Source organism: Chionomys nivalis, chromosome 9 (genome assembly GCF_950005125.1).
Source record: "Chionomys nivalis chromosome 9, mChiNiv1.1, whole genome shotgun sequence".
NCBI lineage: Eukaryota > Metazoa > Chordata > Mammalia > Rodentia > Cricetidae > Chionomys > Chionomys nivalis.
Genome location: NC_080094.1, coordinates 5,049,957 through 5,076,470, shown reverse-complemented (window position 1 = coordinate 5,076,470; position 26,514 = coordinate 5,049,957). Strand labels below are relative to the sequence as shown.

At 49.7% G+C, this 26,514-nt stretch overlaps 1 protein-coding gene across 1 annotated transcript in view; it reads left to right on the top strand.

Moving 5' to 3' along the window:
* The window catches only part of Vapb (VAMP associated protein B and C), a 41,536-nt gene extending 27,164 nt beyond the window's left edge, over nt 1-14,372 (top strand). Inside the window, exons 3-6 of the mRNA XM_057780471.1 lie at nt 4,819-4,922; nt 8,991-9,071; nt 10,655-10,831; nt 12,762-14,372. Of these exons, the coding sequence (XP_057636454.1) occupies nt 4,819-4,922; nt 8,991-9,071; nt 10,655-10,831; nt 12,762-12,920 (521 nt within the window). The 3' untranslated portion in view covers nt 12,921-14,372. The remainder of the gene's footprint in view (nt 1-4,818; nt 4,923-8,990; nt 9,072-10,654; nt 10,832-12,761) is intronic.
* The last annotated feature ends 12,142 nt before the right edge of the window (nt 14,373-26,514 follow it).

Here is a 26,514-nt window from a genome sequence, read left to right as displayed (position 1 = left end):
CTAAATGAATATGATCAAAGAGCAGGACCCAGAAGACTGGGTAGGGGATACTTAGCTGGAAGGTACCTTTTGCTTCTATAAGGTGATTCAGGAGTGAAGTGGTAAGTACTCCCTAGACTGGTCCTTTGGCTTCCCTGGGAGTCCCATCCTGCCCTTTCTAATCTCACTAGTCCATTCTGGTCTCCAGCTCACTGCAGAACCCAGGGAGAAGGCTTGAGATCAGCATTGGGAGAGAAAGTAGCAAGAGTGCTTGGCAGACTGGTCATGAGCACTCAGAGCAGGTGAAATAGAAGTTGCCAGGTATAGGAAGTCCATCCCCTGGGCATAGGACACACTGGTCTCTGTTTCAGACGGTCAGTCTTCAGAGGCTTTGCTCACAGGGTTTACTGAGGACAAGATGGAGGTGATGGGGTGCGCAGTTATACTGGGAAGCCCAAAGAGAGGCCAGGCTGAGCCCTGCTGTTATTTACAGCACAGGAAGTCAGTTGAGAAAGCCTTCATAATGAGGACTGAAAGAACCTTGGCGTTTGGCCCGAACAGCCTGTTGCATGCCTCCTTTCTATTGATCCTAAAGGAAGGGTGAAGTGTGTGCCCTGTGGCCTCTGCACAGCCAAGTGGAGCAGGCTGCCAGGTGCTCGCTACCTGAGCTGAGAGACCCACAGAGCACGCAGAGTTGGAGCGGCAGTACTCTCATAACCAGGTGAAGTTAATTATTCACCTGTTAGACCTGAGGCCCAGGAAAGTAGTCTCGGGGTCAGCATTGTGAGACCCCTAAAGGAAATAACAAACTTACTCAGGGTGAAGGTGAGGGTCAGCTGCAGTATCCATCCCTTTGTTTCAGGTGAGTGGTCCGTCATTTGCAGCCTCGCTGATCTCCTTTAGCCGATAAGAAGCTCACACTGGGTTTTGGTTGTTTAAAAAAGGAGCAGCGGTGCCATCATTCATAAGTGCAGTTTGGTCTGTGGATCGTAGTCTTCTGATGTGCCGACTGTGGGAGGAGGGAGAGTGGCAAGAAGAGATGTAGGAAAGGAAAGGGGAGCCCCTTGGGGAGGGCAGGGAAGTGTCTTCCCTTGAACATTTCTATTTTTTAAATTTATTATTTCATTAATTATTGTTGTTGTTTTGTTTTTTTTCAAGACAGGGTTTCTCTGCGTAGCCCTGACTGTCCTGGCACTCTCTCTGTAGACCAGGTTGGCCTCGAACTCACAGTTATTCTGCCTCCCAATTACTGGGATTAAAGGCGTGTGCCACCACCATTGAGCTCCCTTGATCATATCTAAAGGGAGTGTGATGTAGGGTGCTTTGAAGTTAGGAGGGGAAGAGGGCCCACACCACCAGCCAGTGGGGTGTCCTAATATCCGAGTAAGTTCCATAAACACCCAGTTGTTGATTCAGTTGAACTAGAGGAGGCAAGTTGGCAAGAGGGCGCACATGGGGTCTGTAGAAAGTGGCAGCAGCGAGTGAGCTTCCCTTGCATGAACAGGCATGGCACCTTCCAGCCATGCCTTTGACTTTCAGAAAAGAGTACAGCCCAGTTCTCCAGGTACAGGTTCTCAGTGGGACCCCTCCAGCAGATTCTCTTTAATTGGCTCCTTTGCAATTCTGGTACATGCTGGAGTTGGCTGATCTTTCTTTGGAGGGCATGCTAGGGTCTGAGTATGTGAGGGGCACCGTAGGAATGAGGGGAGGTTTGGGGGTTGGTGGGGAACGTCTCAAGGTGTAGGACTGCATGCCTGCTGGTCCAGAAGCAGGTCTGCCGGCCTAGAAAGACACGGTGTGAAGGAGGAGGCCCAGAGGGTTTGAGGAACTGAGCTGGCTGTCTTCTGCTTGGGTTGTAGCTGCTGTTACAGGAAGTTATGATCTGAGTGCTGTAGGGGACTTGTGTCCTCCCTGGGTCTAGAAGGGATGCACGGGCTAGTCTGGTGGAAAGAAACAGGGAGAGAGTTGGCAGAGCCTCTGGTTGGGAGGACGTGAGTGAGTGGGTGGGGGCCACAGCTGGGGTTGTGGCTTGTTGAATGTGGAGACATTTCTAGGTGAGAACTGGGGCAGAGCAGTGTTCCTCTTTAGAATCTTTATTCGCCCCTCCCACTGTGGTGCAGATGAAAGTGGTCTGTGGTTGCCCAGTGCCCTGGAAGCAGCTTTTATGCTGCGTTTAATCGGGTGTCATTCTCCAAGCCAGTGTGTGTCTTAAGCTGCCTGTTTTCTTCTCTTTTGAAGGAAGTCTGGCCTGATCGATCGGTGCTTCATGACCCTGAAGGTTCTTCATAAGGGTCCTACTTTTGTGTCTAATGCAGCAGACTCTGTGTCCTGAGCACTGTGTGGGTGACGGGTGACTGAGCCCAGGTCGTCTCTTGGTAACAGGCCTCTTTAACCTTCTGTCAGCAGATGCGTTCTGAAAGAAGGGACGATTCACTTAGGGTTTTATCATCAGTGTCTCTGGTATTTAAATGAAATAAATTAAGTTAATGGGAAGCTCTTTTATAGCCTGTCATGGAAAAAGTACATAATTTGTGCCACAATTTGCAATGAACTAGCACTGACCAGCATTTATTCCGTCATATTCTCATAAAGCTCCAGCGGAAACTGGATTTGACATGAGAAGGTGGCAGCTGAGGGACAGGAACTCGGCGGTGTACGCGAGGAGCAGTGTGAAGCAGGGTGTGGGTCCTGAGGTGTGCCAAAGGTCTGTAAAGTGTCCTACACAAAGGGCAGCCAGTGGGAGGTAGGCAGCTGCTTCTCCGTAGTGGAGGAGGGGTAAGTCCCCACCTTACGCCTAACGCTTCCCAGACGACCCCTCCAGAGGTCCTGGTTCCCCTTCCTAGTCGAGGGTCTCTGGTCAGTCCCACCATGGCCCTGAACATACGTGTACGTGCGTGCGTGTGTGTGTGTGCTTGTGTGTGTACAGAAGTACGATTGGCTACCACTAGCCCTGTTCTGTGTCCTGCCATTAGGTGGTTCTTTCAGCTCTCCACTGTGGGGGCTGAGTAGGTAGGATGCTTTAGGCCAGGGGTAGGCCTGGTGATGGCTGTAGGCAAAGCTGCAGTGGGCCTTGAAGTATGTGCTTGGTCAGAGGAGCACAGGGACTTGGGACCCTCCATCTGCCATGCTGGCTTTAGGCTCCAGCATGGCCTCAGCCAGCTCTTTTCTCTTAGATTGTGTCAGCAGGACCAGGAAGGCACTATAGGTGGTGGCTGTACTCCCTCTATGCAATCTTTGAGCTTCTGTGCTCTTGACAGTTGAAGATCCCGGGAGTCTGGGTCTTTGTAAGATATAGTGGTATTTATTATATTAGAAATTTAAAAATGACTAATTTCTTTAAAAATTACAATCCATCAATTATATGTTTGTGGTAATATTTTTTATGAAAGTAGCTATTCTCCAGAAATTAGAAGGCTCACATTGTTGACAGCTTCTGCAGATTTGACATCTTAATAGACTCAATTCTCATGTCTGCTTCATTCAGCGTGTTGTGGTGCTGTGTTGGCGGATGTGTCACCAGACAGGAAGTTAATAGAGTCTTTAGCCGGCTTCTGTGGCAGACAGGTAGTACCTCCTTTGTTTCCATTGTTTTCAGTGCCGGGGTTAACCCAGGCTTTGCGCATGCTATGTAGACCAGGCTGGCCTCAAATTGAGATCCACCTGCCTTTGCCTCCGAGTACTAGGATTAAAGGTGTGGGCCACATCTGCAGGGGATCGGAGAGGAACCATAGTGTGGGGCTGTGGCTAGGCTGGCACCCTGGCTTCCTTGTCAGCGCGGCACTCACAGCCTTTGACTTCTCATCTAGAAGGTGGACGCCTTTCGGGGCCGCCTGGGAGGGCAGGACTGGCGCTTGTTGGGTTTGAGTGTGTGTGCCTTTGTGGAATGAGGCAAGCTAGCTGTTGTTTCTAGTTTTCTCCTCTGAGAACAGACAACCGAATAACACCCCCCAGCCCTTCCATCTTCCAGACTGAGGTGGATGGCGCTGAAGAGCAAAAGCCCAGTTGCTGATGATACCATGGAGGGGCTAGGCCCACACTGACCCTGCAGCACCCCCCGCTTCTGTGAACTTAGGTTTCAGGGAAGGTCACTGGGTGTGAGGCTTATTAAAGCTGTACTGCAAAGAGCATGTTGCAGGTCAGCCCTCTGGTAACAAGGTTTGGTCTGGGTCATCTGGGAAATAGCTCCAAGGAAGCAAATCAGAATAGAAGACTCAGTATAGCAGAGCGTCTGGTCAACAGGGTCCTTTGGTGAGTTTTCTCTCAGTTCTGGCTCTGGGATGGAGCAGGAGCTGGAATTGTTTTTTCCTGCTGTGGGAAATCCAGCTTGTAAGCCGTCTCCAGAATTCTATTGGCAAAATCATATTTCAAGCCTTACCTTGATGAGCTGCGTGTGAAATGGGGTGTAGAGCAGCGGAAGCCGTCCCAAATGGTGCTGAGTTATTCTGTTTTCCTTCTCAAGAAGATCATTTGGCAATGTTTTCCTAAGAAAAATAGGCCTTTGGTGTTTCTCCCATTTCATGTCTTCAGTAAGGGCTCAGTGAGGGTAGGGTGGCTTTGTGGGAATTCCTGGGCACGGTTAGCAGGGCTCTGGCACCCAAGTCCTAGCAGAGCCCGAGTTCAGCTGGGACCTGCTGTCAGGCTGTGGCAGTCCCCAGCTTCTCTGGCCTTAGCTGCTGACCTGCAGAATTGGGGGAAGGCTGTCCATCCCTGCTGGCTCATGTCCTTCCTCAGGGTCCAGATGGGAGAACTGGGAAGTAGCTCTACTCCTCATTGTATTAGCATGACAATGACTCAGGTGACCACGTTCTGACTCTCCTAATGAAATATTTTCTTTCCCAGTGATGTTACAGCCTTTCGATTATGATCCCAATGAGAAAAGTAAACACAAGTTTATGGTTCAGTCTATGTTCGCGCCACCTGACACTTCTGATATGGAGGCAGTAGTAAGTACGAAAGCTTCTTCTCTTCTGCAGTCTGCTAGGCAGACGTGGCGGGTGCATGCCTTTCCACTCTGGACGGGGAGTGTGCTGCTAGGGAGGTGTGCACTCTGGTCCCTGGATGGCTTCCCCAACTTTGACGAGTAGCTTTAACATTTCCATGGCTGTTCTTTTCTGACTCGATGAACTGAACTTGCTGCAATTCTCTGCTCCCATGGACCCTTCCTCCCTCTCTCCTGCACCGCAGGGGAGTGCTTCCCCGTTGCTAGGATGTTTCTGACCTGTCTCCAGCCCCTCAAACCCAGAAGGATGTACTTGTGTTGAATACTAAACGTTTAGCCTCCTTCCCACTGACATTCCTCTGCATTGCTTTGTTCTTTTTGCTTGTTTTCTGGTCCACACAGTTCTTCGGGGTCTTTGCTGAGGATTGAACTCTGATCTTGAGCTCACTAAGCAGCTGCTCTGTCTCTGAGCTGCAACCACAGCCTGCTTCACACCACAGCCTGCTTCACACCACAGCCTGATCCACACCAACAGCCTGCTTCACACCACAGCCTGATCCACACCAACAGCCTGCTTCACACCACAGCCTGTTTCACACCCACAGCCTGCTTCACACCACAGCCTGTCTGCTCTATTACATCGCCTGCTTCACACCCACAGCCTGCTCCACACCACAGCCTGATTCACACCACAGCCTGCTCCATACCCACAGCCTAATTCACACCACAGCCTGCTCCACACCACAGCCTGCTTCACACCACAGCTTGCTTCACAACCACAGCCTGCTCCACACCAACAGCCTGCTTCACACCACAGCTGCTTCACACCCACAGCCTGCTTCACACCACAGCCTGTCTGCTCTATTACATAGCCTGCTTCACACCCACAGCCTGCTCCACCCACAGCCTGCTCCATACCCACAGCCTGCTTCACCCCCAGAGCCTGCTTCACACCACAGCCACCACAGTCTGCTCCACACCCACAGCCTGCTTCACACCACAGCCTGCTCCATTTCATAGCCTGCTCCACACCACAGCCTGCTTCACACCCACAGCCTGCTCCACACTCACAGCCGCTTCACACCACAGCCTGCTCTATTCCACAGCCTTCTTCACACCCACAGCCTGCTCCATACCCACAGCCTGCTTCACACCCACAGCCTGCTCCACACCACAGTTTGCTCCATACCCACAGCTTGCTCCATACCACAGCTTGCTCCACACCCACAGCCTACTTCACACCACAGCCTGCTCTATTCTATAGCCTGCTTCACACCCACAGCCTGCTCCACACCACAGCCTGCTCCATATCCACAGCCTGCTCCACACCCAGAGCCTGCTCCACATCACAGCCTGCTTCACACCCAGAGCCTGCTTCACACCACAGCCACCACAGTCTGCTCCACACCCACAGCCTGCTTCACACCACAGCCTGCTCCATTCCACAGTCTGCTTCACACCCACAGCCTGCTTCATACCACAGCCTGCTCTATTCCACAGTCTGCTTCACACCACAGCCTGCTTCACACCACAGCCTGCTCCACGCCACAGCCTGCTCTATTCCACAGCCGGCTTTACACCCACAGCCGGCTTCACACCCACAGCCTGCTCCACAACCACAGCCAGCTCCACACCCACAGCCTGTTTTACACCACAGCCTGCTCCACACCTACAACCTGCTTCACACTACAGTCTGCTTCACACCACAGCCTGATTCATACCACAGCCTGCTTCACACCACAACCTGCTCTATACCACAGCCTGCTTTATACCCCCAGCCTGCTTCACACCCACAGCCTGCTCCATACCCACAGCCTGCTCCACATCCAGAGCCTGCTCCATACCACAGCCTGCTTCATACCCACAGTCTGCTTCACACCACAGCCTGCTCCACACCCACAGTCTGCTTCACACCACAGCCTGCTCCATACCCATAGCCTGCTCCACACCATGTTCTCTAATTGCCTTCCTTTTCATCCCTTCTTCCCCCACAGGAGTACATGTTTAACAATGCCTCTAATTTTGGATGCCTTTGTTTTTTTATAAATAAACAGTATTTTATAGTATTCACTTTTCTGGAAGAAGAGAGATTAGGATGTCAATTCTCCCAAAGGTGGTCCTCAGGATTTGGCTAACCCAGAGACGGCGAGGGTGGCAGGGATGTTCTGTGTCAAGCTTGTCTCTTGCCCGTGTCAACCACATAGCCTTCACTTTGGGCTTGGGAAAGCAGAACTAGCTGCCTTCATTGGTGCCTACCTTGGGGGCAGAAAGGGAAGGTTAAGTCAAGTATTGAGCTGGAATGAGACCTTGTCATAAGACTGACCCTGGAGACATTTCTCTGCCCTTTCATTTCCTGCCTTGTGTTGTGTTAGTCTGTGTGATGAAGGGAGCACATGACAGGCACGGAAGGTGGACGTCTGCAGGCTGTGCTTTTGGTCTGGCTTCCACTGTGGTGTAGCTGAAAGGGCGGGGGCTTGGCTGTCTTGATCCCTAGTGGAGCCCTGCCTCTACTAATGCTTTGGTCTGTCTTGGACAGGTTTTCTTGATTCTTCTTGAGGTTTTAGCCACCTGTGAATTGGGAATAAAAATACAGGATTTTGAGGAGAATGTGCCCATGTCTGACTTGTCACCTGAGTAACTAGGGGCCAGGCACTGCAGGTTGACAAAGGGGCCTTCTATTTGTCAGTGGGTTGTTTTTATAACTGTTTGAAGTGTTTGGGCAGCATATTTTGTAGGACGCTGTGGGCTTCCCCTCCTGAGTGGAGGCTGAATGGATGGAGGTGACTGCCAGTTCTCCCACAGCAGGCAGAGCCGTACCTAATCACCTTTGCTTCCATGTACTGTCTGTGCTAGCTGCCTGTAGAGGGAGGAGCCCTGTAGAGCACAGGCGTTCTTTTCTGGTGTAGTGCTGTGCGCAGTGGACAGTGAGCTGGGGTTGTTGATAGTCTAAAGAGGGGAACTCCCCTCCAGTGCTCTCTGAGCACTCAGAGTGCCCATTGAATATTTCAGCAGAGGACCTTAGGGTTCAGGTCATTCAGCTTGGAGGGAGAGTCTTAAATCTCAGATCATCATCATTAAATTCAGATTCAAATTTGGGGACAAGAATGGCTGTACTTAGGTGATGCCACTGCTTGCTGGCTCTCTGGCTCTTGGTGCAGCTGGATGAGTTGGCGCAGGTGCTGTGGAATCTGTCTGCCCTGTAGTTTGTAGGCAGTTCTTGGAGACTACTTGAGCATCCTGTTATCACCAGCATTAAGAACCCAGAGCTGGCCCTTGCATGATCCCCTCTGCCTCACACATGGGCATACATATGCACAGAGCAACCTTTGTATGTTGGTGTCTTCCTGTGTGCTCGGTGCTCTCAGGTGTCCTGTGAGTGTCAGTGTGTTGTCCTGTTGGCTGCTTCTGCCATAGTTAGGGTGGCTGCGCTCTGGTGCCAGACAGAGCGATTGCCTAACTGCTGTGTGGTTGGGAGGGTGAGGGTGGGTGCCTCTCTTCTCGGCTGTCACCTTGCTGCTTTACTGACCTGTCCTTCTTAACCCTTCCTCCACATCTGAAAGGAGATATTAGTGAGGGGCATATGCTTCACTGGTGGGTGGGGTCACTTGGGCAGGGCCATTCTGATGCAGCCACAGTGGTGAAATGGCTCTGTGGTGGATGTGCCCCACTGGTGGTTGGCAGGGTCGGCTGAACCCTCACCCTGCAGCTCTCTAGGGAGTGTATGCCCTGCCATGTAGATTCCAGTTCCTTAAGGAGAGCTTGGTTGCCTTTGGGGAGGATGGGCACTTCCCAGGTTTGTGCTGTCTGTGAAGTAGCAATGGGCAAGCTTGGGCAGGCTCTAAGGAGCAGCGAGCCTGCAGGGTTTGCAAAGTGTGATAAATATTCAGGAGAGCTAGTGCATTTAATCTTGTCATGTTAAAAATATTGAAATCTCAGCAGACTTAAGTTCTTTATTTGATATACATCAGGGCTTTCTCATTAAGAGTATTTTCTGAAATTGTCAGTTATAGGAGGAGAATTATTCTTCCAGCAGCTTGATAATACCCTGATTATTAAATTTAAATTGTTTTAGTGGAAGGAGGCAAAACCGGAAGACCTTATGGATTCAAAACTTAGATGTGTGTTTGAATTGCCAGCAGAAAACGCTAAACCAGTAAGTACGTCTCTAGTTCCCAGTAATCGAATGTTGCAAGCTGGTGCTTCTGTGCATGCCATCGTCTGTGAAACAGAGATCCGAGCTGGCAAATTATTTTCCTTCCTCTAACGTATGAAGGAAAAAGTAAACTGAAGTCAACAGATCGACTGTGTTATACGGTCAGCCTTGGGAAAGACTTGTGGAGAACGGCCACCTAAGAGCAACCTGTTGGCTCCTGAGGTCATAAGTTCTAGGGAGCCTTTGCTTGGCAAAGTAGGAAGACCAACATGGAATAATTTGCTCTTTCTCATGGTGCTTAGACAGGTGGTAAAGTCACCGAGTGTCCTTGTCAGTGCGCTCCCTTGGCTTCTGTTCCCCACTGACTACTTCAGTGCCAGATCGGCCCTGAGATGAGATTCTCTTGGCTTCAGTGCTGGTGGCTTTTGCATCCTGTGCTCTGTGGGATATCCAGCATTGAGCACCCACTTCTTAGGCACTAGCAGTACCCCCACGTTTTCATCGTGGTTGTTGTGTGCCCACTGCCCCATTGTGAGACCCTGTGTCCCATACTTCCCTGTCTGCCCTGTCTCTCCCTGTGCTGATTTCATCTGGACCCTCACTGGAACAGTAGAAGACAGAAGGTAGCATCTTAAATACTGATGTGCACTTCCTTCAAACCGGCCAGAGAAGTTAAAATTGTTTTTAAAAAGTAAAAGCCTTGCATGGTTTGCAGACCCCTGCCAGTGATGGAGGAGCTGGGAAGGGGAAGTGCTCTGCTGTGATTGGTCAGCACTGCCTGTTTTCTTCTGCTCTGCCATCAGCTACTGTCACCCTGATCCTTTGAGTGGAGAAAGAACAGCATCCTGTTCCGGGAAAGTTAACTCAGAAGCAGGGAGATGAGGATGCTGACCCCAGCCCCATGATAAGTGGGGCTCAGGCCTGGGCTCTCCCTTCTGTGGGAAGTGAAGGGAGTTGGAGCTAGATGCCTGATTTCAGATTGCTATAGAGACCCCCAGGCTACCATTCTGAGTCCTCCTAGCCCTGCTTCCACTGGCCGGCTCATCCTCCAAGAGGGTATCATGACCTGTTTTATGCAGGGGTACACAGGAGCATGTGACCTCCCCAGACAGAGGCATGGCTGACTCAGAACTGGCTGGTCCTCATCCCAGGTGGTCTTTGTGTAGCACTCTATGGATCCCCCCCCATCCCACCTCCACCCCCACCCCCACCCCCAGAGGCCTGGGAGGCTCAGCTCTCCTGCAGAGGTAATTTGCAGCTGATAATTCCTGAGCTTGCACAATTGCAGTATGCTAATTTTTGCATGGCAGGAATTTGATAGTGCAATATGCACAGCCCTTTTTCTCCTCCTTGAAGTATTAGCCTCAGCCCAACTTCATTATTTGCCCTTATTCATAATTTCTAGGGCCTGGTAGCTTTAGATTATCAAGATGTTAGATAAAGTGATGCATTTAAAAAATAAATGTGACATTTTACCGTGTGGATGGAACCCTACCTCATGTACTGTGTACTGAGAACTGCTTTGCATAAAATCCTTTCTTACATAGTTGGTGACCCTTGGGCTTTCATTTATTTCTGAACAGCATGATGTAGAAATAAATAAAATCATACCTACAAGTGCATCCAAGACAGAAGCACCGGCGGCTGCTAAGTCCCTGCCGTCGTCCCTTGATGACACTGAAGTGAAGAAGGTGATGGAGGAGTGCAGGCGGTTGCAGGGGGAGGTGCAGAGGCTGCGGGAGGAGGGCCGACAACTCAAGGTAAGGCCCTTGCTGCCATTGTGGGTAAGTGGTGCTTGCTTTCTCTCCCCAGGGGGTTCCTGAAAGGGTGTTTGAACCACACCTGCTAAAAGGTTGTTCACTTGAGGAACCAAACCCAGCCCCGCTCCCATTGGTCTGTCTGGCCCTGCAGCAGCCTGTCCCTCAGGTGACCTTACTTGGAGGCCATCTCCTGCTTGTCCTGTCCTGTTCTGATGTAGGCACAGGAGTCTTAGGAAGTCTTAAGTGCACCCGGCAGTGGGAGCTTCTTAGGCTGCTCTTGTGCTGAGAAGAAAGCACAGTACTGGCCCAGTAGGGAGGTGGAGGCACAAAGGAGAAACCAAGGCTGCAGCTTGGGGCCCCTGCCTAGGCATTGGGGAGGCCAGAGCAGGCTCGGCCTAGCAGCTCATTTTGCTGCCCACGCGGTTTTCATAGTCTTGTCCACTCCAGGCCCATTTCTCAGGCCTGTTTGTTGACCGTCTCTATGACTGACTTGTGGCTCAAACCCTGTGGATCTGTCTGTCTTGGATGTGGATAGACCTGAACATCTGATTATAGGAGCTTTTGTTACAGCTTAAACTTTGAGGCCTATTTGTTCTTAATCTTGATGATGCCAGCCAAGCATGTAATAGGTTTCCCCTCTTTGCCGGCTGTGGCGGCAGATGCACATAACGCACTCGTAAGCCGACTCCCCTGCATCCTGGCTCTGAGGCAGATGTCGGAGGATGGCAGTGTAGAAGTGGCCTCAGCGTCTTCCTTTGCAGAAGCTTCTCTTTGAGTGCGACTCTCCTCAGAAATAGAGTTCTGCACCATTTACGGTGATCTATAGGTTGGGTTAGCTTCAATGTAAACCCAATAAAATAAATGCTGGGTTTTGCTGTGCCCATTTTTTGTAAAGTTAATCGAACGCTGCAGCTCATCCATCACTGTGCTGTGGCGCTGGCCTTGCCCGTGAGCACAGTATCTCTAAAATAAATACCAGAGCCATCTTGACGGGGGATGCTTTATCCTGCCACACATGGCTTCTTGTTTAGTGAGATCTGTGTGCCAGGCCTTGCAGGCTCAGCTATGAGCAGGCTGCCCTGGGGATCTCCCTGTTAGTGGGGCTGAGGGAGAGATGAGACAGTGATGGTCACAGCCCATGTCCTTAGTCGGACCATAGAGAGCGGCAGATCATGGGAAGACTGCCCTTGGTCCTTGGCAGGTAAGAAGGAAGCTGAGGAAAAGGGTGGAGAGTGTCAGCTCTGTGAGGCCTCAGAATGGAGCAGCCTGACACTGCGCGCAGTAGTGGGGCTTGGGGAGGGGACTGGAGGAACCTGCAGATCCTTCAGGCGAGGGGTAGAAATCAGATACACATCTTTCCTTACCTAACCTGGGGGTGTGGTGGGTGTGGCCTGGTGACTCTCTTTGGAAGCGAGAGAAGCCATATTTGTGCTGGGCAAATGAAGGTTTTCTTTTCACCAACTGTGGCAGCGGTCGCACATAGTATGTGTTTCAAATTCAAAGGACTATTAGATTCAGCAGTCTACCTAGGTCTATCACCAGGCTTATGCAGGTTCCCACTGAATAGTTGGCTGTGGTTTGTGTCTTGGGAAGTACTTGGAATTTCAGGCAGAGATGAGTTGATTGGACAAACTTGTAGGTTCAGGACAGGACAGAGGTCAGATCTGGAGGTAGGCAGAGAAGAGGCCAAAACCTGGCCAAAGAGCCTGTGCTGCTACCCCAGCCCCCACCAAGAGCTTTTCTTGTAGTTCACGGGAAGCTGAGGGTGCACTCCAACTTGGTGTTAGGAGAGATCCAGCGGCTCTGGTAGGAGGAACACTGAGGGGCCTGGCAGCGGCTTCTCTGTAGGTTTCCGTGTGCCTTTGAGTTGTGGCTGGATCATGTCTGCCAAGCCATGATCTGCTTTTGAAATGTGCACTTATCCCCCTAGGAAGAAGACGGGCTTCGGGTGAGGAAGGTGCTGCAGAGCAACAGCCCCATGGCAGCTCTGGCTGCCCCCGGCAAGGAGGATGGCCTCAGCGCCCGGCTGCTGGCTCTGGTGGTCTTGTTCTTCATTGTTGGCGTCATTATAGGGAAGATTGCCTTGTAGAGGCCGCATGCGAAGGAGGGCAGATTGGATTGATGGATCTACCGCATCATGGGATCTAAATTTATCATAACCATGCGTAAAAAGAAATTAATGTATGATGACATCTCACAGGTCTTGCCTTTAAATACCCCTCCCCATGCACACACAAATGCACACACAAATATAGCATAATATAATGATCTTTTAGGAAGTTAAAAATGTATAGTAAGTGGACGGGGGAAGAATGGTCTGTTATTGAGGGACGCCGTGATTTCCACAGTGGCTTATTGTAGCTGTCACATTAAACTCGGTTAGGCCTTGGCACATGTTCCTAGTCACCTCTCTTAAAGCAGAAGCTCTTTCTCACATGTTGGGGCGGGCCTGTGGGAGCAGGAGTCCTGTGAGGTGGGGTGTGCTGTCCCTTCCACAGCCACCTTGTGCTGCCTAGTCTCACCCAGGTGGCTTCCCCAGGCCTGCTGTTCTGTGCAAGTCATCGGCTCCTCGGGCATGCAGAGCTACAGAAGCCAAAACACCTTGCATGGTGGCCACATCTTGTGTACTTGTAGGTCATGAGTGAGAGACACGAGTCTCTGTGTTCTGCTCTCTTAAAGGGACCAAACTCAGTCTGTTGGTTCATGTAGTGACACTGAGCTGTTACCAGAGATGTGTGCTGCACATCTGGCTTACTCAGTGTGTTCCATCTCGTGTGTTCCACTCTGCTCTCGCCGAGTGCAGGCAGTGCTGTGGCCTGCACCTCACCTGTGCTGGGAGTACCATGGAGTACCATACCAGTGAGGGCGTTGCCGCTGGTGGCACCGTGGTTCCCCGTCTCTGGAGGTCCAAGGGATGGGGAGAGTCTGAGTCAGGAGACAGCTGCCAGGAACTGTTTTGTTGTGGATCAGTAACAACTGTCCCGAAGAGGGACACTCTTTGTAGTGACAGTCAGCTCTGGGTTACCCAGTCTTCTAGATTGTTCTCCCCTCACTCTCCGCTATGGCTCATCCTTCTAGAACATAGGCCAGGTCTGACCTGCCCGTCTCAGGATGAATAAGTCAGGCTGCCCGAGGGTGCGGGGCATGGAGGTGGGGAGGAGAGCGCCTCAGCAAATCCATCTGCTGGTAATGAAGAGTCTGGACTGCGAATTAATTTCATGCCCTAAAAGACCAATCCAGTTCTGCTCAACTATGTAGCATCTTAAAAGAAGAAATTAAAATAAAGTCCCAAATTAAGAGTTCTTTTGTCATTTTGTCACATTTGCTGTGTGTGGGATTATTATTATTAATCATCATTAGCGTGCCATGGAAGGTTGATTTTAAAATGAGCTCTATCAGTGGGAAGCACATGTTTAATGATTTGACTATACACACATCTGTGTACATACACACACACATATACACACACACTATTATTTTATTATTATATTTTTAGTTGGCTTTTGCTAACAGTACAGAAAATAAAACTCCTGCTGTCTCAGGCCCGCTGTCCTTTCTCTTCTGTGACCTTGGCCCCTTCAGTGACAGGCTTGGGTCTGACAGGACAAGGCCATCTAAAGGAAGACTGGCCTGGATCCCCCAAGCCACACTGCTGCTGTACATGACTGGCCCAGCTGGTGCTTTGAGATGGTGAGATGGGGTCTGGGTGGCTGGAGTATGTGGCTTCTTCTCTCTGAGTGACCCCAGGTGTTCTCAGGAAATGCTCAGGAGCCCTGATCGTCCCATTCACCAGTGCATTTCCGTGTACCTGAGAAAGGGAGGGTTGAACCGAGAGGTCTGGCCTGCCCCCGTTTTTCCATGGTAGACTGAGGTTTGTCAGTCGAATTGCTGCTAGTAATCCTTTGACAGCTTCTGGCCCTTCCTGGCTTTGAGAGCAGAGTAACTCAGGGCCTCCACCAGTACCTGATGGGGTCATCTAGCTCTGTGACACCAGAGCTTAGGTTTGCAAGTGTTCTTACAGGACGGCCATGTGTGCTAGAAAAAAATCTTCAGAGGCACAGCCAGATGTCGAGATTAAAGCGTGTCTGGAAGCTGCCATGGTGGGGCCTTGGAAAGTGATTGTTTGCGTGCTGTGGGAGTGTCTTTAGCTGGCCGGAGATTGTGGGCACTCTTGCTGCAGGAGCGGCAACAAGTCTCAAGATGCATAGATGTCCGTCCCTTCTGCAGCCCTTGGAAGCCTTTCCTTGGAGAGACGAGGACTGTCTGGGCATGGTAGTTCGTGGGGCCTGACTGAGGAGAGGATGGAAACTCCAGGGAGGTAGCTAGGCAGCACGGTAATTCTCCAGATCAACCCATCAGTAAAGAATGTGCTGGAAGAGAGAGGTGTCTGATGGGAGAGTGCTTTTACATTTGGAGCCCTGAAGAGAGGCGTGCACATTTGGGGTGTCTTTTTTGAAATTTTCAGAGAAAAACAAAATTGAGTAAGGCAAAAAGGAGGTGAACATGGCTCTCTCTCTCTCTCTCTCTCCAGAGAGCAGAGTCAGATGTTTTGGACGGTGTAAAGCTGAGACCCTGTGGATGGCAGTTGTGAAGCCTGGGCAGGCCTGGTGGGCCCACGGCCTCTCCCTGGTGGGTGTCCTGGCTTTGGGAACACCAGTCACAGTGCTCACAGAGGGACTCAGTAGCAGAGTCCCATCAATTACTATTGATTGAATTTCTAAGTTGATAATTTCAGCTTGGAATGATACAGAGCACCTCTTCAAGACAGCAGGCACTATTATCTGTCGGGGTGAGGCTCTGGCTTTCATTTTTTTCTCCTCCTACTTTGCATGTTTTCCCTCTCTGGCACCAGCAGTAATAAATACTGATAAAATCAAAATTGATTTTTACCAGTGGACAGTTTATGCCTAGAGAGACGGCTTATACCTACATAACACAGCAAGGGGAATGAAGAACCTCCAGTGAGCCGTGAAAACCGAACTGCTTTCAAACAAATCCTAGGAACAGCATTGCCGTGTGAAGATAGCAGTGCTCAGCCTGCAGGCTGTGTTGAGTCAGACAGAACCGAACGCAGTGAGAGCTCCGAGCTAAGTGGCCCTTCAGATTAATTTGAAAACAAACCCTGTTTTCAAATTACATGTGCACGTGTATGTTTGTGTGTAGCATATGTGCTGTGTGTAGTAGCTTGACAGTTCCCAAATGGTGCCTCTTATTTTTTGCACACAAATCTTGGTGTTTTCAAACTCAGAGTCCATGCCAAAATGCAGTGTCATTTGGCATTTTCAGTTCCTCAGAATAACTGGCCCAAGTGCAGATTTCTGGTTACGGTTTGCAAAATCCTTGTAAGGGAGAGACCGGAACACAGAGAGAGCTGGTTCTATGACTTAGGTCATTCTGTATACCGGAGTGACATTCTGCTTCCCAGACCTTCAGTATAAGAGGCCAGTGTTCCTTTGCTTGCAGTGATAGCCATGTCTCCTTTGGAGCCTGTCCACTGTGACGGAAGGGACGAGTAAAACTTTGCAAGTAACTGTAAGGCACCAACCTCATCCTAATTACACTTGGCCATGTTTGATGTTACTGAGGGAATGCTTTTCAGAGCCAACCAGAAATGCAATTGTGTAGATGGATGGGTGCCGTTTGCAGCACAACGAGGCCCTGCCATCACTCTCTGAGAACGCAAAGGGCAGCGCTGAGATCATGGCCCACCGGCTCCCTCAGGGTTCCTTGGCCTGATTGGATGTGGAGAAGGCCTTTCCCTTCCCCAGATGGAGCCTCCTGTGATAGGAACCTTTGTGAACGCCATGCTGGCTGTAGAGCACCTCCACAGAACCTCATGCCAGGCTCTGTCCTACACTCAGGGATGTGAAAGCTCAGTGCATTAAGCTGGGCAACCTTTTGGTTTAGAGCTAAATGAGTCCCAGGCTGCGTGTGCAGCCTACATGTGCAGCCTGCGTGTGCAGCCTGCATGTGCAGCCTGCGTGTACTTGCTAAGACACTGCTTGCTGGAGATCTGGGGATTAGGGAGGGTTCAAGGAGGAGAGAGGTATTTGCTGCCCGGTACCTCAGCTCACCAGCACTGTCTTGTCTGCCTCTTTGACCCAGCCAGTGTTTCCAGGCTGAGCTGGGAGAGCCAGGGCTCTGGCATGGCCCGAGCACATCCCACATTTTGGATACATGTGGCTGTTTCCACTTCTCTCACTGCCCATGTGCCTGGGGAATAACTGGGAGCTTTAGAAAGAAAATTACCACTGTGTCTCGGTGAGGTAAGGTTGCTTTATCTTGGAGGCTCCTTATAACTTGTAAATTAAATGTGAATGAGAGAAGTTCATTAAAATTGGCATTATAGAAGTGGCCTATTGAGGTTTGAAAGCAGCTGAGATCGTGTCTGGGCTCTCTCGGAACCTGTGGAGAAATACATGAGCCGGTGACAGGCGACTGTCACAGGAGCGTCGGGTGCATCGCTGCCCCGCTGCCCGGCTCCCAGCCCCCTGATGGCCACTGCATGCTCAGAACTTGAGGATCAGCCACCGGGAGTATTGACTATTTGGGGTGCCTGAGGGAACCAGACCCCTAAGGAAGGGGGTAAGAGCCATTTCCACAGCAGCACGCTGGTAGTTGTCAGCCTAGTTCATTTATTCCCCTTACAGAGGTACACGTGAGCAACCTTAGAGGCACAGCACACACCAACATCTGGGTATTAAGAGATCTGGGGAAGGTGGAGGAAAGGTGGTTTCGATGAATGTAATAATTTCCTTAGTTTTTTTTTCTTTCCTTAATGGGATTAATTTATTAGAATATATGTGCATTCACTCTTCAGAAGAGGAAGGAAAACTAGCAACAAAAACATAGCCATTATCCAACTTGCCGTAGATATTCGCAGTTATGACACCTTGGAATGTTGCCACGGTGTGGGTTACACTGATGAAAAGATGTCAGTGGGAAGAAGCACAGCTGTGGGGCACCAGGGGCTGCCGCCGCACAAATGCTGATGTTTATTCTGAACCGGGAAGCATTGATCCTGTAACAATGCCCTATTACAGTTGCTGTATTGCAGCGAGGGGCTGATGCGGGTTTAATCATCTCGCTAATGGATGTGGGTGTAGGATGGATGCTCTGCCTTGCATTCCTGCCTGCATTCTGATGAGCCCCAGGAGCTGGCAGGGCCATTGCACAGTGGAGCTGCAGCCACAGTTCCGTTTCCCTGATGCTCAAAAGCCACGTCTGGCCAAAATAAAACAGATTACACGTTACTTTCCGCCTCCCTCCAGAAAGCACCGTCTACGGGAGACAAATCAGATCTTTTAACACAATCCCATTAAGGCTCCGTGCTAACAAGAACGCAGAACTTACATGACTTACAAAGACGATGAATTAGCACGCACGCTCCACACATCGACTCGCCATTCCCCCCTTTAACACAACAAGGCTCCATCTTCTTTATGGACGGGCTGCCTGCATTCCCATTTCTTTGCTTTTTAGAAGTAAACTAAATTCAGCTGCTAGCCCTTTAGTGCACCATTTATCTAAAAGAAAAAAAAAAGCCTTTTCCCATTGAGTCTCTGAGATGGCTTCAAAGGTCAGAATTTATTGTCTGTGATGCTGAAACCATGTGCACAAAACTGTCTTCTGTTCACGACCCATCTGGCAGATGTTTCTAAAGCGCTCTCTCTATTTTCCACACTGGATGAAGTGCTGAGGAAGGAATCTCTAGGAGTCATTTGGCATGTGTATCACTGGTAAGCGGCCTACGTGTGGTGATCTGCGCTCTTATGTAGAAAAATGCAAAATGCAACGGGCTTATTTTTGTGGCTAACGTACCTTTTGTTGTTCTGTTTTGTTTGTTTTGTTTTAATAAAATATATGAACTGCTGGCATTTGGAACTTCCTATAACAAACACAAGCTAATGTTCCTGTCACCGCCCCCTCCTCATCTGAGAAACAGTCTCAGCGATGCATGCCATTCCCATCCGGCCTAACATCCTTTCTCATCGCAAAGATCTCTGCAGCCCATGACTGTGTTCACTCCGACCTTGGTGTATGTCAACATTTTAGGGACTGAGTATGTCAAGAGACATTTTAGAATGCCGTTGTTTTCATAATCTCTCCTCTATGCATTTAAGCTGTATTTCCTGTTCTGATGCGGAACTCATTTACAGAATCGAAGCAGAAAAGGACTTCTTCGCCATGCACTTTGGTTATCTGATGTGTGATAAATCCATGGTTTTATGGCTGACTTTACGTTTCCCAGAGGGAAGGAGACATATTTCTGCAGTGTCCCTGCACAGCGAGTTCTCACCTGCTCTGTGTCGCCCTGCCGGGTTAGAAACTTTCATATGAGCTGTCTCCATACAATGTTCAATAAATTCTCTGCTCTGAATATATTTAAAGGATGCTTCCGTGTAAAATCATTGTGAGTGGATGGCTTGAGAGTGTTCGGTGTGCTGCGGAGAAGACACCAAGAACTGTTGCGTTCTGTGCTTCTTATGGGAAGGAAATTGGATGAAATGAAAATCATGGGTCTTTGTACCAGAAGCCAGATTTAAAGATGATTTAGATCAGCTTCCTCATTTTGCCACTGAGGAACTTTCCAGGAGCAGAGGTGTGGGGGTGGGGGCTCCGCACGGGGTCCTTTGTTATTTCCTTTGGAGAAGGCAGGTGTCGCTGACTTGCAGAGGGAGGGCCCATCCTGCCAGTGTAGATGATCTGGCCTCTATGTTCTAAGTCCGTTGGACAGTTCCCTGTCTCACAGTGTTATGTGAAAGCTGTCACCAAGACCGTTTCAACCTCTTGGGAGAGTAGCACAGGTCCTAGCAGACCAGAGGACACAGTGCCAAGGCAATTCACCGGCCCCCTGCCCCTGGAGACAGGCTGAAGTTTTCTGCCTGCCCTGCCATGGAGCTGGCCTCTTAGAAATGTATCTTGGAGACCTTTTTGGGTCAGCGTACACAACATTACTGTCATTACTCGGTACTTTCCCTCAGTCTAGTGCTCCCAGAACTCAGCCAGCTGAGATGTCTTCAAGCAGTTTCTGCCCTTGCCACCGTATACAGCTGTGCAAATGGGCCCTGATGTCATGGGATCAACCCCTAGAAGGTAAAAATGGGCACGGGACATCTGCGTTTTGAAATTGGGCTCCACTGGCTCCAGGAAGGCATTGCTGCTGGCTCAGTCTTCTGAGCCACTTGCTTGCTTACCCCCTTGCTGTCGTAACCCAGCAGGGGGTCGGGTTCTTGTCAACCAGGCCCATCCATGCTGTCAGTCACACATGGAGCTGCAGCTGAGCGCGCAGTCGTGCACACGCTTCACTATGCATGTGCATTCGAGGTCTCTTGCCTGTATTTGCCTGGGGTGCCTGTGAGTGAAGACTGCTGGGAAGCCAGGTTGGGCGGGGGGGGGGGGGGGGGAGAACAAAGGCCATCTAGACAGGCAGGAGCAGTAAGTGAAACTTCTGAGTACAGGAAGGAGTTCATTATTCTCACAAGACGACTGCAGCCCAGGCCATAGAGTGTGTGTGTGTGTATGAGTGTGTGTGTGAGTGTGTGTGTGTGAGGGTGGGTGGGTGTGGGGGTGATGAATACTCTGACCTCCACCGATACCCACAACTTGGTGACAGCATCAGTACAGACCTGTTTGTGCCCCCCACATCCTTTTGGGTCTCTCTCCCCATGGTGTTCAGTAAGATTGAAGATTGAAGGCAATTTCCTATCCACCCTGCTGATGGAGGCCTGGCAGGATAGGAGCTGGTGAGTGAAGCTGTCCTGTGTGAGTCACCGCCCCTGCTCTCAGGGGCTTTTGTTAGTGCTTTAGATGAAGCTGCTCGAACTAGAACTCTCTGGGCCGCTCTAATGGGAGCGAGGTGCCCATCAGGCACTGAAAACACAGAATTGCATTTGCAATCCAGGCTTTCTTTTTTCAAGTAGAACTTCTGTGGCTGTTTTCCCCAGCAATGTTTGACCACTAAAATCACTTCAAAGAAGAAAAGAAAGAGCAAAAATGTGGAGAAATACAAAATCTGCATTATGGACTTTTTGAAAAATGGACCTCTCTGCTACTTCAAAATGTTGTGATGTGTAGGAAGGCAGGAAGCTCTCCAAAGCCAAGCCCCACTATGTCCTCCCCCGCCCAGCAGTCACGTGGCTGCTCCTAAGAGTGGCTCCTGACCAGGGGAAATAGTTTCCATTAGTAATGGTAAAACCAGCCACCAATATTGAGCCAGTCAACGTGTGAGGAAGGGCTCATGGCCCAGGGCCAGGTCCTGTCTTTGGCCCATTTTTCCTTCCTCTGTGTTTCCCATCAACTCAGGGTGGAGGTCAAGTCCTTTTTGCAGGGCTCCTTCTCTGCAAACCATGAGTCCAATGTCTGGCTTCCTCAGAGCGTTCGAAACCCTTCTCACCAGGATCTGCTGTTTACATCATCAGTAGCGATTGGAACTGCATATACATACATGTGTGTGGATAGACAGACATGTAGTTTGGTTTGGTTTTATGCCAAGTCGTTTTGTGTACATTAATACCAGAAGTTCTAGTTGCCTGATGACCTCACAACGAACATCAGCAGTCAGTGTCCCCTGGACCTCCATGTCTCTCAGCCAGGTCGCTCTTGCTCCTGTTGTTCGCCCTTACAGTTCCAAATAACATGCTATGTGCACGGCTTTTGGGCCGAGATATTATTGACTGACTTCCCCCATGAAAATCAAGGAATTGAATAGTCTCAACCCTGTCCCAAGCGCAGCTTCCCTTTCGCAGAATTATGCCCTAGAGCTCGGCCGTCCCTGTGTCCTGTTCCATGACTGAGTATTGACAGTTGACAGTACTGCTGACAGCTGTGCTGAGAACACTGATTAACCTCTTACATCCCACGCTTCTCACTGGAGTCTTTCTTGTTTAGGTTTCCCCGGATAATGAATTCGGAGCCAAGCCCTGTCCTTGCACATGGTGACTGTTCCCACCAATGGCTTTAGAGGTCCTCATCCCCACCCCTTCTTGGTGCTGATGGCTGCACAGGCACTTCCTTTGCCATCATCGTTAGATCTCCTTTGCTCTCTTTTGGGCTAGATCTCTTTTTTAACTCTTCATTTACCTCTTTTGATTTATTTCCTTATATTTTTTTTTAAATCAAAAGACTTTATTCTAATGACTCACAAATGAAAACTGAGCCCAGCAGGATTCAAAAACACTTCTCAAACTGTAGTCCCCACCTCTATTTCTTGCCAGCCAGCTTCTGTACAGTTCGGAGAGCTGTTCCCAAGTCACAGCTTCGTGTGTTCGTCTTTGTTAACTTATGCAACACACACATAAATAAATTGAAACTAGAAAAAAATTAGCTGTAGGTCCTCTGTCGTGATTCATGTCCTTTTCCCTGCATTCCATCTTTCCTCATCACTTATTATTACCCCCTTGGTCTCCTTTCTAAATTTTATATTATATCCATGCTTACCCCTGTTTACATATATTCTTGTATACAATTTAGGTTAGGATTTGCGCATGAGGGAGAGCAAACATTTTTTTCTTTCACCTTACTATGCTTTCCAAGTCCATCCATTTCCCTGCAGATTTCATTTTTCTATATAGTTGAATATTGCATATGTATACCATGTTTTTATTGCACATTTATCTGTCGATGGACATCTAAAGTGAGTCCATATTCGTTACTATAGTAAATAGAGCAGCAGAAACATGGATGTGCAAGTATCCCATGGTAGGACACGGAGTTCTTTGGGTAAATGTTAAGGAGTGGAATAGCTGGATCCTTCTTTATTTCCTTTTGTTTTGCAAATCCCTTAGCAGGTCTCTGAGAAAGGTGTACGAGGAACATCATTTTTCGGGGACAAATGCCTGGCACTGCCCTAGTCTGTCCTCCCACATGATTAGATAGTTGTTCTGGGTATAAAAGACAAGGCTGAAAGTGCATGTGAGAATTCTGAAGACATCATTTCACTTCTAATGGTCCCCTTACAAAATCTAATGCCACCCCAAATTCTGGGGTTTATTTCTGGGAAATTTTTTTACTTCAATATCCAAACTTTTGACTTTTTTGCATTTTTTTTTATTTCTCTCTCTCTGTCACTCTCTGAAACAGGTCTTGCTATGTAGCCCTGATTGACCTAGAACTCTTTATATAGACTAAGGTGGTCTCAAACTCACAGAACTCTACCTGCCTCTGCCTCTTGCATATTAGAATTTCAAGATTTCTTTATTTCCCGGTTCTTATTTGTGAGTAGCAACGTATTTGTGTGTGTATTCTTGAATACACACACCTGTGCACATGTACCGTTGGCTATATGCATATACATTTGAGTTTATAGTGTGTGTGGTGTTTGGGTAATCTCCAGCTCACTATGGCAAAGGTTGGCCTTGAACTTCTGCCCCTCCTGCCTCATCAACATGCTTAGCAGATAGAGATTTTTTCCCCACTACAGACATAATAGTTGTTACTCCCCCCCTCCCCGCCCCACCAGAGGAGCTGGGGAAAGAAAGGTAGGGTTTGGTCTGTTTTCTGTGGTGCTAAGAGTCAAACCCAGTGCTTTTTGTGGTCTAGCAGACCTGTGCAGTGTTTAAGAGGTTAATCTTACATCTGCTGCCTGGCAGCTCTTGGCTACCGCCTCTGTGGAAGCCAAGGAGAGCAGGAGCCCGTGCGCTCACCCTTTAGCACGCAGGGTTTTGGTCACAGCCCATGTTTTTTCGAGCATGATCCTCTGCTCCTGGCTGTTGCTGAATCCAAAGATCCCGAGACAGAACTTTTGGTTCTTTTCTGGGTTGGGGAGTGGCTTGAGAGGGTACCGTCCCTTTTACAGACTTAGGAACACTGCACAAATGTGCCTGCCAGCCCTTCTGATCTGTTGGCTCCTGAGCCGGCCAGGCGGCCAGTTCTCTAAGCCCTGACTGTGGTCCATGAGCTTGCTTTGAGCCTCCCCCGGCCACCTTTTAGCTGCTACTCTCTGAGGCCCCCATCTATTACAGCTTAGTCTTGCTCTCATCTTGCTGGCCACATTCTCCTTTTTTATTTAGCCGTGAGGCTCTGTTCCTTTTAATCATTTCCCCATAATTTATCAGAATTTCTGAAAGAAGTGGAGGGAAAGGAACACGGTCATGACTCTCTTCAGTTCAGAGTTGGAGAGCCAGCCTTCCTCCTCAGGCCTTTGACATTTCTTTATAAAAGCGGCACAATTAGTTTTAACAGACAGGGCGGCCACCTTCATTTGCAACCTTCTTCATCTAAAAGATTAAAGAGATAACAAGGATACAGAACTAAGATGTATCCGTTACTAAATGCCCTAGGGAAGTGCTACAGCACTGCGAGGAGATCCGCCTCAGTGAGTCTGTCCCCTTGCTCTTTCTAGGACATAAACTCAGGATGGATGGCCTGAAGTCCTCGGCCAGGCACCACCATTGAGAGGAGCTGTAGGGTGAGACTGAAGGAAGTTTGGCTTATGACTCCTTCATGGGCCTCAGGGCCTTTCAGTACCCTTGGGTTTTGTGTTATGAGAAGTTGGCATGACCTGTTCAGAGGCAGAAGTTTACTCTTGATACCATAGAAACAACTGTCCAGAGAAAGCAGAGTGTCCTCCAGTTCCCATGTCTTGAGTTTGGTTCTGCCCATCTTATCAGAAAGAGCAAAGCATACATACTTGAAGCCAGCATGAGGGGGGCGTAGTTGATACTTAATGGATGCATTCGGGGACCCCCAAACAGGACACAGCCAGTGTTTACTGCACTCCCACTGGGCCAGGTAACACTGCCTACTGGAGGCCCAGCAGGGACCCTGACAGGAGGCCTGCTGTTCTGAAGCTGGGTTGAAAGAGGACTTGAATAAACAGGATGTTATCGATAAATACGTGATGAAGATGGGGGTGTATGCTCTGCTGAGGCTATGTGAGGAGTGGGCTGAGCACTGACTACAGGGAAAGCAGCGACGACCAGAGTGGCTAGTGGAGGAGATGGCTGCTTGGGCACCGAGAGGGGTCTTCAGTGTGCACAGATGATTTCTGTCTTCTGTGGCAGTGGGTGACCAGCTCTGGGCAGATAGGGAGGTGGATGGTTGCTGCCCAGAGCCCACCTCTGTAAGTGGTAACAACCCCCAGCCCCAGCCCTCATCAGTGACACTAATGGCTGTGCATCGGCCCCTGCCAGGGCCCTAATGCAATTCTACCTGCGTCAGAGGCTCCAGCCAGCGCCTGAGTCACCCTAGCTCCCAAGAGAGGACACACCGAGCAGCTTCGCGTCACCAGCACAGGCTGCTTCTCAGCACGGTGGTACCGCTGGGAGATTAAACACATTCGCTTAGAAAAAAAAGCAAAGAAATAACTTCTGATAAGCAGTGCCTGGTAGTTAATGGGCCTCCGAGAGCTGTGTACAATTTAAACTTTTTATTAAAAAGAAAAAAAAAAGCTCCTTTGCTCTCCCGGGACTTACACTGTGAAATTATCAACCGCCACGGGCGTTGCCCCCCTTTCAGCGTGACTGCGCATACAGTGGAGAACATTAATTTTGTTTTGTTTTTGCTCACAGCCAGGAGTAGGCTCTTCCCTTCTGCTAAGGAGAGCACTCTTGGGTCTCCGTAAGGGTAGAGGGCCTGGGGGTTCTGAGGCCTGAGCCTCTGCTTAATCCCCCTCACCGAAAGAGAGGAGCTCTTAGCTTTCTTCTGTCAGTTGTCTCCATAGGGGCCTAACGCAGCCAGCAGAAGCTCCTCTCTGACTCAGCATACCTAATCAGGTGGTTCACAACTTGCCGAGCAGTTCCAAATTACCTTCCTTGTTGCAGCAAGGAGCCCCCCACACTTCCTTCAGAAAACCCTGATCTCTGGCTTCTGGGTCCAGCTGCCCCCATTTGGACTCAAGACTTTGCTTACTGTGTGACCTCCTGTCAGCCAGCCCCTTTCTGTGTCTCCATGTGTCCATGTGGAGGGTACAGATGACCAACCCCATCTCTGATTCAGTCTCCCCCACCCAGGGATGGCACTGTGACCTGTGACTTTCACCAGTTTCTGTACTCTTGAGAGTCATCTATGTGCTGAGGTCCTTTCCACCTGGCACCAGGCACTTCTGACCCCATGGGGAAGATGCAGAGAGGGGCCCTGCCCTTTCCCTGGGAGTTGCATTCTCTAGAGGGGCCAGAGAATAAACATAAAAAAAATGAAAGCCTTTCAAACACTGATCAACATGTGACAACGGTGGACGGATGAGAGCAAGGGGGTGGTCCATTGGGGGCGGTACCAACGGTGGAAGGAAGAGAGCAATAGGGAGGACCCTTTGGGGACCATACCAATGGTGGCCCTTCCTGAGGAGGTTCTGTCTGAGACTTAAATGAATAGGAAAGGGTTGGCTCTTTTCTGGTCTGGAGGAGGACATATGACATAGGTCCCCTGAAGGCCCGCTCAGTGTGGTCAAGAACCAGAAAGGCAGGTGCATCGAGGGTGTGGGCAGCTCCAACTGACCTCTGCTGACAGCGGGAGCCAGAGCTGGAGTGCTCTGAGCAGTGGGCACAGTGGAGGGACGAGGTTGCAGGGCAGCGGGAGGCGCAGCGGCTTGGGCTTTACCAATCTCTGCCTTATTTTCTGCACGTGTGTCTTTTCTTTGGAATTGTAATCCCGTTGGTTGACTTTAATAACCAATGAGAATATTTTTCAGGCTGTTTAACTTTATTAAAAGATTTGAATTTGATGCTGAACATCAGCTCGGCTGC